We start from the raw sequence: 17,703 nt of genomic DNA, 5'->3' as shown, positions 1-17,703 counted from the left end.
CAATTCACTTCATAAGTCACATAATTAGTTGATTAAGATCCACCTGTGTGCAATCAAAGTGTCACATGATATCTGTATAAAATCTACCTGTTCTGGAAGGACCCTGACTCTGCAACACTACTAAGCAAGCAACATGAAAACCAAGGAGCACTCCAAACAGGTCAGAGACAAAGTCGTGGAGAAGTATAGATCAGGGTTGGGTCATAAAAAATATCCCAAACTTTGAATATCCCAGGGAGCACCATTAAATCCATTATAGCAAAATGGAAAGAATATGGCACCACTACAAACCTGACAAGAGAAGGCCGCTCACCAAAACTCACAGACCGGGCAAGGAGGGCATTGATCAGAGATGCAACAAAGACACCAAAGATAACACGGAAGGAGCTGCAAAGATCCACAGTGGAGATGGGAGTATCTGTCCATAGGACCACTTTAAACCATACACTCCACAGAATGGGGCTTTATGGAAGAGCGACCAGAAAAAAAGCCATTGCTTATGAAAACATGTTTGGAGTTTGCCCAACAGCATATGGCAGACTCCCCAAACACATGGAAGATTCTCTGGTCAGATGAGATGAAAATTGAACTTTATGATCATCATGGGAAATGCCATGTGTGGGACAAAACCAACACTCTGAGATCATAATTCCTGCAGTGAAGCATGGTGGTGGTAGTATCATGCTGTGGGGCTCTTTTTCATCTGCAGGGACAGGAAAGCTGGTCAGGGCCGAAAGAAAAATAGATGGCGCTAAATCCAGAGTAATTCTAGAGGAAAACCTGTTTGAGTCGGCCAGAGGTTTGAGACTGGGACGAAGGTTTGCATTCTAGCAGGACAATGACCCTAAACATACTGCTAAAGCTGCACTGGAGTGGTTTAAAGGAAAACATTTAAATGTCTTGGAATGGCCTAATCAAAGCCCAGACCTCAATCCGATTGAGAATCTGTGGCATAACTTGAAGATTGCTGTACACCAGGGGTCTTCAATCCTATCCACAAAGGGCCAGTGTGGCTGCAGGCTTTCATTCCAACCAAGCAGGAGCTACACCTGATTTCACTTGTTTAATCATTTCACCCTCGTCTCCAGTCAACAATCAAGTGAGCCTCCAATTTGGCTGTAATGAAAGCCTGCAGCTACACCGGCCCTTTGCGGATAGGATTGAAGACCCCTGCTGTACACCAATGCAACCCATCTAACTTGAAGGAGTTGGAGCAGTTTTGCCTTGAGGAATGGGCAAAAATCCCAGTGGCTTGATGTGCTAAGCTAATAGAGACATACCCAAAGAGACCTGCAGCTGCAATTGCAGCAAAAGGTGGCTCTACAAAGTATTGACTTTTTTTTGGGGGGGGGTGAATACCTATGCATACTCCAGATTTCTGTTTTTTCATCTTAATTATTGTTTGTGTCACAATAAAACAAATGTTTACCTTTCAAGTGGTAGGCATGTTGTGTAAACCAAATCGTACTAACCCTCCAAAAATCCATTTTAATTCCAGCTTGTAATGCAACAAAACAGGACAAACACCAAGGGGGATGAATACTTTGACAAGACACTTTTTTCCCCTCCCAGTGTGATTTACAGTGCATACACATGATTTACTTTATGAAGACATACAGTCATATCCTCCTCTTCTTTCAGCCCCTCTTTACGTAGTGTGGGTCGCTCTAGTGGACGTAGCCTGTTGCTGTCCCATAAAATCCACTCATCATAGCGATGGCTCCAGCGGTCAAAATGGACAAGCATTTTCCCTTCATCGTAGTCAATCTTCTCTATACGCGAGGGGTACCTTCAGGGTCAGGGGGAGGGGAAAAATGTAACCTGTACATAAAACAAAACTACATAATTTGATTTTTTTTTTCTTCCACGTTACCATTTTTGTAAGTAGTCTTGAGCTTCCACTCGGGCTCCGACTTCAAAAGTAATCCCAGGCCTGTTAGGGGGTTTCTTACTCATGTTCAAGGTGATCTGGTTAATTCTTTCTCCTCAGGACATACACACACTTGCCTCCTGTACATAAACACATAATGAGGGTAAAAAGAAAGTGAATCCAAAACAAAGTAGCCTTGTTTTGAACAAGGAACAGGACACTGGATATGCAACAAATAGCAAAGTAAATAATCATTTAATAGCTTTTGTTTGTTTTTAGCAGATAGATATCCAGGTTCAGGTTGTTCTCATGAAGTCGAAGAATGATTTAAATCAGCTGTCATAACTGAACAACTACTGACTCAGTTTCAGCTGAGCAAACAACAACAACAACAAAAAAGTCACTTTTCATAAAAGTTTTACTCGCACTAGAAAGTTAATCTGTCAATAGGGCTGATTATAGGTGCAGAATAATTTAATGCTAAGATCAGAACAAACACCTTCGTCCTGTGGTATTTTTAAGACAAGGAAAGTTTGCTAGCAAGACCTTAAAAAGTGACTAGCTTACGCACATATCCAGTCAGCTAACATTACTTAGCAAGCTGTAGTCATTTGCAGACAAACTGTAGCTTCTGCAGTCGACATTTAAACATTTCACAGACATGCAGTGGTCTGGGTGTGTTTGATAATCGCTAGTATGGTCTGAAAAGGGTTACTAAGCTGTGGAAGCCCGTTGTGGGGCGGGCTGGCTAGCTAGCTAGCTAGCTAGCCAAGGACCATTAAAAACTTACCAGCTAGCTCGCTAACGCTAGCAGTGGCAATCGATATATGTTCACTTTTTATAGCTTGCATTTCTAAATGGCGAGTTAGTCAGTGAGTAATTATTTCAAGAATACCTATAGTAGTCAGACAGCCATATACACATGAACAGTTAAAACAAGAAACTTTAGAGAAGCAAGTGACCCTCCTGGACGCTCAGACTGTACCAGCTGATCTGAGCTGAGGTGTTGGACTCGCTCAGGCGCTTCCAGGGGATTAAATTAACATTATATACATAATAAAAATGACAGGCCACTTTTGGTCATTCATTATACAGTAACGGTACCTATGAAAAGCATTAGAAGTTCTGGCGTGCTATTTACATATTAATTAAATAAAATGCACTTGGCTTTACCTTTGAAACTTCATTGAGGGTTTAGCTATTATTTCCTAAACTGCTGTCTTTTCATTCTTCTGCTCAGAGACATTTTAAACCCTAAGCCAGCTAGCTAAACCAAACAGGGGGCGTCTACACGTACAGCAACCTCTGGAATGACGTAATACGCACATGTCACGTGAGGACAGACGCACGATCGTACGTAGTGGGAGGGTGTTTCCTCCCGCCTTTTTTTTTTTTAATGCTCGTGCGTTCCGCTCACTGAGCTCACAGCCTGTTACCCTCTGGAGAGACGAGTGAAGCCATCTGGCCGCCATCTTACCACTCTCATCGCGAGTGCTCCGAGATGACGCTAAAAATAGTAACACTGCGGTCTGCGAGGCCATCTTGGAAGTCACTCGTTCCAGAGCGCTCATATTGAGGTATTTCACTCACGTGACCAAGTCATGTGATGCTGCCATTTTGGACTGCACGGCTCGAATCAGTTTGAATGCGAGGAAGGCGACAAACGAAAAACATAAAAGAAAAAGGAGCGAGATGCAGAAAACACCTTCACTATCCAGCGACGTAGGGCATTTACAGGGCGAGCAGAGGGAGAGGTATTTGCAAAAATTGAGGTTAGCAGGCTTAGAGAACGACGTTTACCTGCTTCCACCAGGATGACAGCTAAGATTTGTTCACATTTTCATTTACTTTCGGTCCTCAGGATAAACAAAATGTTATTAAATGTCATTGAAATAACTTCTTAGTCTGTTGAGACATGGCCCGTTATAAGTTTTTCCTTTACTGTATTTACTAGTTTACTGAGCGCGCTCCGGGGCTGGCTGGCTGGTGCTAGCTAGCTAGCGCTCCGGGGCTGGCTGGCCGGCTAGCTAGCGCTCCGGGGCTGGCTGGCCGGCTAGCTAGCGCTCCGGGGCTGGCTGGCCGGCTAGCTAGCGCTCCGGGGCTCGCTGGCCGGCTAGCTAGCGCTCCGGGGCTCGCTGGCCGGCTAGCTAGCGCTCCGGGGCTGGCTGGCCGGCTAGCTAGCGCTCCGGGGCTCGCTGGCCGGCTAGCTAGCGCTCCGGGGCTCGCTGGCCGGCTAGCTAGCGCTCCGGGGCTCGCTGGCCGGCTAGCTAGCGCTCCGGGGCTCGCTGGCCGGCTAGCTAGCGCTCCGGGGCTCGCTGGCCGGCTAGCTAGCGCTCCGGGGCTGGCTGGCCGGCTAGCTAGCGCTCCGGGGCTCGCTGGCCGGCTAGCTAGCGCTCCGGGGCTCGCTGGCCGGCTAGCTAGCGCTCCGGGGCTCGCTGGCCGGCTAGCTAGCGCTCCGGGGCTCGCTGGCCGGCTAGCTAGCGCTCCGGGGCTCGCTGGCCGGCTAGCTAGCGCTCCGGGGCTCGCTGGCCGGCTAGCTAGCGCTCCGGGGCTCGCTGGCCGGCTAGCTAGCGCTCCGGGGCTGGCTGGCCGGCTAGCTAGCGCTCCGGGGCTGGCTGGCCGGCTAGCTAGCGCTCCGGGGCTCGCTGGCCGGCTAGCTAGCGCTCCGGGGCTCGCTGGCCGGCTAGCTAGCGCTCCGGGGCTCGCTGGCCGGCTAGCTAGCGCTCCGGGGCTCGCTGGCCGGCTAGCTAGCGCTCCGGGGCTCGCTGGCCGGCTAGCTAGCGCTCCGGGGCTCGCTGGCCGGCTAGCTAGCGCTCCGGGGCTCGCTGGCCGGCTAGCTAGCGCTCCGGGGCTCGCTGGCCGGCTAGCTAGCGCTCCGGGGCTCGCTGGCCGGCTAGCTAGCGCTCCGGGGCTCGCTGGCCGGCTAGCTAGCGCTCCGGGGCTCGCTGGCCGGCTAGCTAGCGCTCCGGGGCTCGCTGGCACTACACCACCGTGCTGCCGTTAAAGGGCATATCCTGGACCAATTTAGTGTTGTTGTTTTTTTATATGAAAGTATGTCCCTTTACACACTCATCCAGAAGGGTAATTTTGCACAAGGCCATCTGTCTACAGCAGAAAAAAATAAAATAACAAAACGCGTCTGGAAAAATCCCAAGGGAGTCTGGAGCCAGATTGATCCAGATTCGTGACGTCACGTGCGGATCCACCAGCAGGCTGAGAGACCCTGCATGGATTCAGTGCACAGTCTGTGTAGACCAAGTTTAGCAGCTAGCAATTTTGATCATCTATCTATTGTAACATAAATCATGTTTTTTCTAATTACTATTATGTATTTATATATTTCTTCATTTAGAAGAGTACTGGCTACTGTAGGAGAAAGATTTCATAAGCTACACACATGGAATCGGCTAAGCAGGGTTGTATATACATTTCATGTGTTTGTCAGGTCCCAAGATCTCAAGCCCTGACACGCATATCCCTTGATACATGTGAAGTAAGTGGATCATCACCCAGCGCTTCCATGTTTACTTTTGTGTGTGTCAATAAATAACATTATCCGTGTACCACACAAACACAGGAACACCTAATTTAGAGTATAGTCTCTCTTATTTCTTACCCTGCCAACAGTCAACTTGTGAATTGCCAGTTTTCTTGGTCTTTTTCTTGGCTCTGCTTGGTCCTCGGCTTCGAGGGCCTCAGTGGATGCCACACTTTGCCTTCTGTCAGGGGAGACGAACATGGCTGGCTCCTTTGGTGACGCTGACACAGATGGAGATGGTGTTGCTTTGGGCATTCTAACAGATGGAACTGTGTCTTTTCTCAGATCAAGTTGCTTCTTGAAGCCCATTTCCCACTGCAAATAGTTCTCAAAGTCGTCGGGCTTTATGAAGTGAGCCCCGCATATGATGCTGTGGTCTGTTGCATATTGCCAGTTTTTCCGGGTGCCTTGCACAAAGCGCTCCCATTTCTCTCTCATTGTCTGGTCTTTTGGGAAACGATGAGTACTAATCCCATCATGATTGGTGTTGCTACACCCTCCTACGATACATCTGTTAACCATTTTAATAATTACGTGATAACGTTGAAGAAATTTGCAGAAAACCACCAGGTCGTATTCTCATAAACAAACCAGCGTTGACATGGGATTCAGAAGGAGGCGTCCCGCATGTGACGTCACGAAAATCACTGTTTGCTGGGAAATCCACATGCCAAATTTTTTTCAGAGGCGGACCAATTCGCCTCAAATGGCTTGATTTCAACTGAATTTTTCTGGTATTGCACAAGGTAAAAAATTGCACAAAATGCGACAGATATTTGACCAAAGTTTAATATAAAATAAGATAATTACATTGATCTTGCTCCTAAATATACCCAAGATGTGCACTTTAAACAGTCGTATCTGATCAAATTTGCCACAAGAAAAGTATCTCCTGACTTTTCCCCCCTTTCATTACTTCCTCTTATTTTCTCACCTTTACCCCATTCCTTACATATCTTTATAGCACTCCCCTTCACTATTATTGTTTTTTTTCTTTTGCAGTTCATTCTCTTACTTTTTTCTTTTACTACTATCATTTTTTTCAGAGATTATTTCAGTTTTTCTCTTATGCAGTGCATCTTTCTCTTTTATATGTTTCTTCTTTCTTTCTATTTTGGACAGTTGTTGAAACAGGATTATCTTCTTATGTTATTTGCCATTTTTACTTCATTCTCACAGTCATGTCTTAACAGTATTTATTGGTCATATTGGCAGATTGGCATATTGGCAGCCTTGACTGAGTGTGGTGATCAAGATTTTAAATACCTTGGCTGTTAGTGCAACAAAGAGAGAGAGATCTATACTCGCCAAACCCTTGCCTGGAAATCTCTCCACAAGCTCAACAAAATCTGGACTAGTGATATGCCAAACAAGATCAAGATACAGTTATTCCAAGCAACTTTTCCAAACGATCCTTCTGTATGGAAGCTCCACTTGGTCACTGACCAAGCAGGAAGAGATATCTCTAGATGGCACCTATACCCGCATGTTGAGGAAGGTTCTAAATTTTAGCTGGAGAGACAGAATTGACAACAAGACGCGATATGGTAAACTACCAAAAGTCTCTGATACTATTTGAATCCGTAGACTCAATCTTGCTGGTCACATGTTCAGAGACATGTCGTCGCCTGCCCACCACACAGTCAGTTGGCAGCCAATCCACGGTTCCTCGTCACACGGAAGACCACAGTCAACATTTGTCAACACGCTCCTCAGAGACACAGGTCTGCAACACATCGACGAGCTGGAGTCTAGCATGTTGGATAGGAACGTTTGGCGTTATCATTCTCATTGTCCTGAGACATCAACCTGACTAGTAGTAGTAGTAGTATATTGGCAGAGGTGGACAAAGTACCCAACTTCATTACTTAAGTCAAAGTAAAGATCCCACTGGTCAAATGTTACTCTGATACAAGTGAGAGTTGTCCAGTCAAATTTTTACTTAAGTTAAAGGACTGAAGTACTTGCTTTTAAAAATACTTAAGTATTGAAAGTACATTTTCTGTCAACGCATCGTTGTATTATTGCCACAATGCTTACAATACCTAATGCCATTACCAAAGACAGAAATGTGAATTCACAAAATGAACACATGCTGTGCCATCATGGTGGTTTAACGTTAAGCTAGCTAGTCAGTGAAACTCCACCTGACATGCTAGCAAACTCTTTTCCAACTTGAAATCATATTGGGTAGCTAACGCTACTAGAAAAGAAAGATTTCTACATTCTGTTTATTTGGCAAGATTGCTAAAACATTTCTGAAAGGGGGCGGCACGGTGGTGTAGTGGTTAGCGCTGTCGCCTCACAGCAAGAAGGTCCTGGGTTCGAGCCCCGGGGCCGGCGAGGGCCTTTCTGTGTGGAGTTTGCATGTTCTCCCCGTGTCCGTGTGGGTTTCCTCTGGGTGCTCCGGTTTCCCCCACAGTCCAAAGACATGCAGGTTAGGTTGACTGGTGACTCTAAATTGAGCGTAGGTGTGAATGTGAGTGTGAATGGTTGTCTGTGTCTATGTGTCAGCCCTGTGATGACCTGCCGACTTGTCCAGGGTGTACCCCGCCTTTCGCCTGTAGTCAGCTGGGATAGGCTCCAGCTTGCCTGCGACCCTGTAGAAGGATAAAGCGGCTAGAGATAATGAGATGAGATGAGAGATTTCTGAAAGGACTTCAGATAAGTTAACGTTATTCATGTTAGCATAACTCCGTTTTTACATGCTAACTGACAGTGTCCACGTTAACTAGCTATGTGTTATCATTAGCCGTGGAGAAGGCGATGGCAACCTGGTGGGCAAATCCATAGAAAGTCATTTGACTAACCAGACCGTATTGCTATTGCAACGTTATCGCTAGCTCTAAAAGCACAGACAGCTTCACTGCAGGCTTTCTCTTGGAATAAAACATTTATATCCCTCAATATGCTTCCGCAGGTTGGACAGTGAGTTTTTGTAGGCCGTGATGTGGTTCGTTTTTGGCAAACAAAGCAAACATTTAAAACAAAACGAATCTTTAACCCTTTCAGAAAACTGAAACATGGGTTCCAGCTATAGCCATGAGCGTGTGGATTCCCCAGAAGAACTGCCTCCTTCCATTCTGCCATCAACTGATCGTGATAAATAATGCTGCTGAGAAATCACTGAACTTGATTTTGTAGTCTATGGACTTGACGTGACCCTAGTGATTACTGATCGGCTGTCTCAGTGTCACCTGCGGAAAAAAAAACAATCACGTTTTAGAAAAGAAAAGGGGAAAAAAATCCACTTTCAAAGCTGCTTCATAGTAATAAGTAACGAGGACCTTGACAGAAATGTAGTGGAGTAAAAAGTACGATATGTGCCTTTCAAATGTAGTGAAGTTAAAGTCATAAGTTTCCAAAAAAAAAACCTTGAGTTTTCTATAATCACCTGCATATTTATACTCTCCATCCATCCATTATCTGTAGCCGCTTATCCTGTTCTACAGGGTCGCAGGCAAGCTGGAGCCTGTCCCAGCTGACTACGGGCGAAAGGCGGGGTACACCCTGGACAAGTCACCAGGTCATCACAGGGCTGACACATAGACACAGACAACCATTCACACTCACATTCACACCTACGGTCAATTTAGAGTCACCAGTTAACCTAACCTGCATGTCTTTGGACTGTGGGGGAAACCGGAGCACCCGGAGGAAACCCACGCGGACACGGGGAGAACATGCAAACTCCGCACAGAAAGACCCTCGCCGGCCACGGGGCTCGAACCCAGGACCTTCTTGCTGTGAGGTGACAGCACTAACCACTACACCACCGTGCTGCCCCGTATTTATACTAATTTGAGTTAAATTCAAAATGTACTTTTAATAAACTTTAAAGGAAAACTACCCTGTGAAACACATCGCAGATCTCTGTACTGATATATCTATGATATGTTTAGTGATTCTGGTACTAATTTGTTGTTTGGTCTGTATTTTTATGATTCCCGTGACAAGTTCGCGGTTGTGTGCTGCACTAACATCACATTACTAGCGCAGGTACAAGGCCAATTAATACATTTGTTACACAGGATTTGTTGGTGTACAGGTGTAGAGCATGGTTAGCAAATATTGTAGCATCGCAACACATACTTAGATCGTGTAATACTTGAAGGTTTGTGGGGAAAATGCGGAGATGGGAGGCAGGCTTAGGACAACTCAAAACGTCCCCCCTATTTTCTACACTCTCGCTTTTCAGAGATTGTAATTTATTACACACACACACACACACACGGCTCTGGGTTGCTCATCTCGTCTCTTATACAGTTCCTACTTGATATTTCTGACCTCCACAAACATTTCCACAAATGACTGAATTTGAAAAATTCCCTGAACAACAGTGCAGGCTAACTGAGACAATGCATAAAGTTTTGTGATTATCCGACATATTTACGACCATCTGTGCAAGAATTACAAGTCATATTACAGTATGCCACAACAAAGTATTTTAATAGTTCAAGTTTACTGAGTTCATTTGCTGAAATTTCAGCAGTAGTTGTTTCATTTCACTTCTCCTAGCAGGTGCAATATTGCAAATTGATATTGCTGATAGTTAAACATCATTATGCATAATAAGACTATGATTTATTCCTGGCCTGCACTGTCCTGCCCAAAATTTTATGGTTCCAATCCTTCCAATACTTTCCATTATTTTTGTTTTGTGGCTCTTTTTTATCACTCCAATTCAGCCACCAATATTAAAATAAACAGTGAAAACACCTGCAGTTTTATCACCCAGGCTAAGAGTCTAAAACTACTCATTAATTATTTCTTATACCAATTCTGATTATTCAGATGGCTCTGAGAATAGGGCTGAGTGCAAGGCAAGATTACAACTTTACAATTATGTGCTTGTTTGAATATGTTAACATTTTTATAGTTACAAGAACTTGTATGGTGAACGTCCCACATAATCTAAGCCGAAGAAACATTGCTGAAGGACACATCCATGTCTTTTGGAGGAGTGGCTTCTTTATAGGGTGGGGGTGGATAATACTTTTGCTGTTTTTTCCAACATTGCCTGCTGGCATACTATCAGAAGGTAATTAAATGGGATTGTCAGCAATGTGAAAAACTGTTAAACAACAGGGTCGAATACTCTTTTCACAAACTTGACTGCAAATGTCAGTGCAGACTGTCAGCAAGTGGGAAAGTATACAGTCGGGTCTATAAGTAAAGGAAGTTACATAATTTTTTGTAATTTAAATGTCTGAGTCAGTCACCTGACCTCACCCCAATTGAGCATGCGTTTCACTTACTGAACACAAAACTAAAGGCAGAAAGACACACAAACAAGCAGCGTCTGAAAGCAGCTACAGTAAAGTCAATGGCAACGCAAACTTTGTTTTAAATGTGCTTTACAACTAACTAACTTGATTGACTGCACACATGCATGCATGCGCACACGCATGCACACAAGTTAAACTTTTTTGTCCACCCTGTGGCTAGCCACATAACAGCTACAGGTATCATGTTCACCAAAACTGGCAATAACTATTGTTTTCTATCCAACCCAGCAGACTCGGAGACACTCCTCCATGCAAAACCCTCCAGTACATGGTCTTTGTATGTTCTTAGGTGGAAAGTGATCTGTGAATGAGGTACAGTGGTGCTTGAAAGTTTGTGAACCCTTTAGAATTTTCTATATTTCTGCATAAATATGATCTAAAACATCAGATTTTCACACAAGTCCTAAAAGTAGATAAAGAGAACCCAGTTAAACAAATGAGACAAAAATATTATACTTGGTCATTTATTTATTGAGGAAAATAATCCAATATTACATATCCATGAGTGGCAAAAGTATGTGAACCTCTAGGATTAGCAGTTAATTTGAAGGTGAAATTAGAGTCAGGTGTTTTCAATCAGTGGGATGACAATCAGGTGTGAGTGGGCACCCTGTTTTATTTAAAGAACAGGGATCTATCAAAGTCTGATCTTCACAACACGTTTGTGGAAGTGCATCATGGCACGAACAAAGGAGGGTTCTGAGGACCTCAGGAAAAGCGTTGTTGATGCTCATCAGGCTGGAAAAGGTTAGAAAACCATCTCTAAAGAGTTTGGACTCCACCAATCCACAGTCAGACAGATTGTGTACAAATGGAGGAAATTCAAGACCATTGTTACCCTCCCCAGGAGTGGTCGACCAACAAAGATCACTCCAAGAGCAAGGCGTGTAATAGTCGGCGAGGTCACAAAGGACCCCAGGGTAACTTCTAAGCAACTGAAGGCCTCTCTCACATTGGCTAATGTTAAATGTTCATGAGTCCACCATCAGGAGAACACTGAACAACAATGGTGTGCATGGCAGGGTTGCAAGGAGAAAGCCACTGCTCTCCAAAAAGAACATTGCTGCTCATCTGCAGTTTGCTTAAGATCACATGGACAAGCCAGAAGGCTATTGGAAAATGTTTTGTGGACGGATGAGACCAAAATAGAACTTTTTGGTTTAAATGAGAAGCGTTATGTTTGGAGAAAGGAAAACACTGCATTCCAGCATAAAAACCTTATCCCATCTGTGAAACATGGTGGTGGTAGTATCATGGTTTGGGCCCATTTAGCTGCATCTGGGCCAGGACAGCTTGCCATCGTTGATGGAGCATTGAATTCTGAATTATACCAGTGAATTCTAAAGGAAAATGTCAGGACATCTGTCCATGAACTGAATCTCAAGAGAAGGTGGGTCATGCAGCAAGACAACGACCCGAAGCACACAAGTTGTTCTACCAAAGAATGGTTAAAGAAGAATAAAGTTAATGTTTTGGAATGGCCAAGTCAAAGTCCTGACCTTAATCCAATCGAAATGTTGTGGAAGGACCTGAAGCGAGCAGTTCATGTGAGGAAACCCACCAACATCCCAGAGTTGAAGCTGTTCTGTACGGAGGAATGGGCTAAAATTCCTCCAAGCCGGTGTGCAGGACTGATCAACAGTTACCGGAAACGTTTAGTTCCAGTTATTGCTGCACAAGGGGGTCACACCAGATACTGAAAGCAAAGGTTCACATACTTTTGCCACTCACAGATATGTAATATTGGATCATTTTCCTCAATAAATAAATGACCAAGTATAATATTTTTGTCCCATTTGTTTAACTGGGTTCTCTTCATCTACTTTTAGGACTTGTGTGAAAATCTGATGATGTTTTACGTCATATTTATGCAGAAATATAGAAAATTCTAAAGGGTTCACAAACTTTCAAGCACCACTGTACATCATATAGATCCTGGGTCCCCTAAGAGCCCTGTGTAGGATCTCACCATTTTACTGGAGTCCCTTAAAGACTCCTCTGCTCCCCCATGCGACCATGTACAATGCCAAACTGACATTTGTTTCTTTAAAGACTGCCTTTCTTTAATATCTATCACACTAACAAAAGTAGTGGGAGAACTGCATGCCTTGGCAATAAGCTCGCAGTACATGTATTGGTTGCCACCTGACTTCAGACTGGCATTACGGTTGAACCAGGATTTCTACTCAGTGTCATCACCTACTTTTTTTCCAACTAACTAATTAACCACTCATCATTTCATGACGGGGAACCTGCTGAGTGTTATGGCCAGCTGAGTGTTATGACCAGTATGTGGCCTACAGAGAGTGGCTATTTGATCATCAGACCAACTGTTATTTTACCACATTGCCCCTCCCAGTGGCGTGAATGCGGCTGTCATATCTGAACACCTGTTCAATCAGTCCTAAGGTGGCTCGGTTTCTCATGGCATGTTGCATATGTTATCCAGTCAATATTTTCCACTCCTGTTGGCAAGGATGGGTGAAATAGAACAAAAGTTACATATCTAAATATGGTCCTATGAACATTGGATAACCACCAGTGTTCCCTTTTACTTGGAACTTAGCACTGAACAGACAGGAACTGTCTATTGGCTATATGATAAAGGAGTTCATGTCGAATACTGCACCATACAGTCAATTTTCAACTTTGTTGAAGGTGTCGGTATAGATGTGCATATGAGCAAGAAGGTATTCTGGTGAGTCGTAGTGGTCCTGAGGGTTAACAATATTTACATATACATAATGAGCAATTCCTTTTCACCAGGACAGTAGTTGTAGTCTTCAAGCAGGTCAGGACAGCAGTTTGTATCAGACATATACCGAGTGAAATGGCTAGCTGGCCATCAGATGGTCTGCACGCACGGCCTGAAATCCTATAATATCCAGCAACTTTGTGGCTGTTCATTCTTGTCAGAGATTTCTCTCTGTCCATGGATAGTGCAAACCTTTGGGTCTTGGTACAGTAGGTGCTGTGACTCTCTGTTTTGCTTCTTGTTTTTGATTTCAAATTGATCATTGTTCTGTTTGTCTGGCAGTGAGTAGTTATTGGTTGTTACGCTTGTGGCTTTGTTTCTGTTGACTGTATTTTCCTGTCACATGCATTGTAGATATGAGTTGCTCCTGGAATGGTTCCCTTTCCTCACTTGGGTTTTGGACATTTAATGCCAGGCCAAGGTTGTTTCTGTCTGCACTAAGTGTCCCCTTGTTGCCTGATTTGCATCTGATCATTCATCCATGGTTTTGGTTTGGTAGTGCGCATATCTTATGTAGCTACACTGACATATTTTATGATGTATTGCACTATGGATTCCACATTTAGCCACATATTTAGTGTATATTGTTTCGATGTGTTGGTTCAACTGGTCCGAGCTAGTGCATTGTAAACAGTCCTGTAACATTAATTTGCTACCTCTGGCTATGACATTCCAAGTTCATTTCATTCCCAGTACAAAGATAGCAGAAAAGGTAGTATAGTAGAATTGGGAGATGGCTTCTTGGATATTTGTCTACACTTCATTCAGCTTGTTTTTCCTGTTGTTGGGTAGATATCATGTTGATGAAATTTGGGAAAACTTGAAAATCTGAACACTGTCTGCAGGGTTCTTAGTGCTTTTTGCATCATGGTGTCAAGCTCAAGTATTCTTTGTGTACTTGCTGTATTACTTTGACACAAATTCAGTCATTCTTCTTTTTTGCCCACATAGCAATAGGAGTTATGTTTGAAAGCAATCCAGTATGATCAGATTATACTCTAATCTCTGAGGCCCTGTCTTGCTAGGATTGAAGTCAAGAACACTGACTCTATATGAACTTGGACCTCTGCAAAATTTAGAAGAAGTGACTCAAAATCCATGAAATTATGGATATGGAGTCCATATAAATGAAAACTCACAACAGGTTTGTTAATCTTCAAATAATTGTGTAACATAATTATCTACCATTATAATAACATGTGCATGATTATTTAGTAACCATTTTGGCTTCAGGTGGCACTTAATGGAATACACCTCAATGTTCACATTCACAGAATGTGATAGAAAGCAATCATAAGCAATTTTTATTATTATTATTATTATTATTATTATTATTATTATTATTATTATTATTATTAAGTGACACAAAAGTACTACATGTGTGCCCGTTGTACAACGTCCGTGTGAAGATTACCCCATGCTCTTTCTGTGGCATGGGGTAAAAGTCTGGCCTTGCTTGATCACAGCAATAAACATCATCTTCCATTTCTAGCATTCATAATCATGGTGTTTTTAAGATAATAATCCAGCCTGTCAATAAATGAATGAATAAAATGATCATATATATCATAAAAAGACTGCAAACATAAATGTCAGGTTGGCTTTAGCTTATTCTACTTCAAAGAAAGCAAGTACACTTGAATTTGTATCATAGATGATGTTACAGAAGTGCTCAAATCCTCACATCCAGAACACTGCGCAGTCAAGGAATTTGAGGCTGTGTATTTCACCCTGATTTCTTGTGGAGTTTATCCCTCTAAATATATGAAATTTAAAAAAAAAAACAACTTGAATTTATATTCACAGCAAATTCATTTCATTGAAAAGTTATTAATAGGATATTCATCGGATATTAGTTTAATACAGGATATGTATTGTGCTATAATAAAAGATAGCTCACATTTAGAGACATGTAATTCTGTGAAGCTTCGTTTGCTTCTCTTTGGTTAACAGAAAAAAAAATTGAATTAGTAGAATTAATAATTCTACTAATTCTACTAATACCTGAGACACACCAAATGAAAATGGATTATTATTCTGGCCATGACTCAAGTCAGAGATGATGACTATGATGTGTTGATATGACACGTTCCTCAGCCCTTATTGAATCTTCATGCTTCACTGAAACAGTGATTTGCAGCGAGCCTCGGTTGGATCACACATCTTTCTCACTCGCCCAGCATTCAGTGAACACACTTTGAGGAATTGCTATGGCAACTGGTTGCTATGGGTGATATGACACCACCACACACTCATCTGGTAAGGGGGAGAGGGAGTTGCACAACAAAAGCCAGGAATGCAAGCAAGGAACAGAAGCTATTATTTTGATTTCTGAATTAATTGAGGGACGGCGTTAAAAAGTTGAGAAAACGTATGGCTTCAGGCGGGGAGTCATAATGGATGCTGAGACTTTCTCAGTTTATTTTTGGCGTCCATCTGCTTGCCTTTGACGGGTCTTTTGTAGCTGCTCCTCCACAACAGGTAAGTGAGTGATTGCATTGCATTCCAAACTGCTAGTGACATGGAACACGAAGCTCCCATCTACACAAGTCATTGATGTACGAGCCAGAGACAGGATAGTGGCTTATATAATATATAGCGAATAGCATTATTTATAGTACTAATCAATATGAAAATATACAAGGTAAAACACTACCCATACTGCTGCATGTACAATATAATTCTTGGAACAGAAATGTGAGCACATGCATGTGAGTTACTGGATTTTCTTTCTTTATTTATTTATTTGTCTATTTATTTATTTTCTTTTTTTTTTTTGCTGTGTGAACATGTGTCTCCATGTTAGTATGTGGAATTACATTCAGCATAATTTTCCTTATAGATATAAAATGAGATAAATATGAGTAGTTTAAGAGTTACAGGGGTGGAATATGAAAAATGCTCCTACATTATGAAATCGTGAAATTTCGCAGGGAGTGCCGGGTCTATTATTGGGTATTGACATCAAAGAAGTGTACCATTGTAGGGTCACCACCCTCCGGTGGAGCCAGTTATTTTAACATATTCGATTAAGAAAATACCAGCTCACCTTTTCATGCCATTTCACTAAATTATAAGCCGTTTATTAAAAATGTGTTGAAGTGTTTCCTGATATGTAGAGTCTTGTTGCAATGTGGATATTTCTGCACAGAGTGGGACATGCTTATAGAAAAAAAAAAAAAAGGATACGTATGACGTACACAATACAAACCATCTAAATTCATCACCAAATATTTACGTAACAACATCTTTCCTATGTTATTTTTAAACCTGCAGTATTGTTATAAAGAACACTGGGTACAGATGGGTTATGACATGACACGTTCTGTTTTGAGTTACTATTTTAGTTTATTTCTTTCTAGAACCTTCTCCAAAATTCAACTCCTACCATGTTTTCATAGTGCTCAGCAATTTCTATATTAAAAAAATAAATAAATGAAACTTAAGTTAATGGTATTAAAATGCTTCTGACAGGAAACTTGTTGACTCTGAGGTTTGACGTGATGGCTACATGCCACTGAGGCCGTGGTGAGGGAGGCTTGTGGGTTACAGAGTGCATTGAGAAGGTAAGGATGGCAGAGCATCTCCACAGCAGCACGTTGTCTGCCTCTGGGGCGACTCAGCCCATCCCTTTCCTCACCCTTGAGCAAAAGGCAGCCTTCGTCTTTGTGCTGCTCCTCTTCATTTTCCTGGGTCTGCTGATTGTACGCTGTTTCCGCATCCTGCTGGACCCCTACAGCAGCATGCCTTCTTCCACATGGACGGACTATATGGAGAAAGACACATTTGACTACCGCATTGCCTGAGGGACTGCCTGGGCTTGGCCAGTCACGACGCCACATGATGGCTACCTCACAGTCTCCACCACTGAGTCAAATAACGCCCCCATGCTGGTGGTGTACATAAGGTGGCATGATGTCTCATTAAAAAAAAAAAAAACCACACACACACACATGTTCTGCTTTACATTTCTTTCATTTATACTTATGGGATAATTTACTGCCAGCACAATACCTCACATATTTCACCACACAGCTGATAAGTGATGTCACATCCAGGTTTCCTGAGACGTATTAGCGATGACACCTGAAGCTAAAACTAGCCACTTGCCTGTCATAAGCAGTTTGGGTGAGCTAGTTATCGCATGTCGATGCAGTGTAAATTATTGATTATCACAATGAGGGTAAATCCTTGACTGAATTTATGACTCCAGTACCTTTATAGAACTTAAAGTGCTTTGGTTTAGGGATTG

General features: G+C 42.9%; 2 protein-coding genes across 7 annotated transcripts in view; one reads left to right on the top strand and one right to left on the bottom strand.

The window, feature by feature from the left end:
• Positions 1 to 3,168, bottom strand: part of phf20l1 (PHD finger protein 20 like 1) — a 39,003-nt gene extending 35,835 nt beyond the window's left edge. For 5 of the 6 annotated variants that reach the window (XM_060921877.1, XM_060921882.1, XM_060921880.1 and 2 more), the window contains exons 1-3: positions 3,044 to 3,168; positions 1,874 to 2,010; positions 1,603 to 1,789 (exon numbers count right to left, since the gene is read on the bottom strand). In XM_060921877.1, coding sequence (XP_060777860.1) covers positions 1,603 to 1,789; positions 1,874 to 1,956 — 270 coding nt within the window. In that variant the 5' untranslated portion in view covers positions 1,957 to 2,010; positions 3,044 to 3,168. The remainder of the gene's footprint in view (positions 1 to 1,602; positions 1,790 to 1,873; positions 2,011 to 3,043) is intronic. The other variant, XM_060921879.1, reaches the window with a different exon arrangement.
• A 13,848-nt stretch (positions 3,169 to 17,016) lies between these two features.
• On the top strand, positions 17,017 to 17,257 carry LOC132886023 (cortexin-2). The gene has a single exon (XM_060920560.1). The coding sequence runs from the start codon at positions 17,024 to 17,026 to the stop codon at positions 17,255 to 17,257; it is 234 nt and encodes a 77-aa protein (XP_060776543.1). The 5' UTR covers positions 17,017 to 17,023.
• Positions 17,258 to 17,703: the final 446 nt, after the last annotated feature.

This window comes from Neoarius graeffei, chromosome 5 (assembly GCF_027579695.1).
Source record: "Neoarius graeffei isolate fNeoGra1 chromosome 5, fNeoGra1.pri, whole genome shotgun sequence".
In the NCBI taxonomy this organism is placed as follows: domain Eukaryota; kingdom Metazoa; phylum Chordata; class Actinopteri; order Siluriformes; family Ariidae; genus Neoarius; species Neoarius graeffei.
This window is presented reverse-complemented; position numbering and strand designations above follow the sequence as displayed.

Coding starts and splice junctions, on each gene's coding strand:
- LOC132886023 (XM_060920560.1), top strand. CDS start 17,024: ATGGCAGAGCATCTCCACAGCAGCACGTTGTCTGCCTCTGGGGCGACT.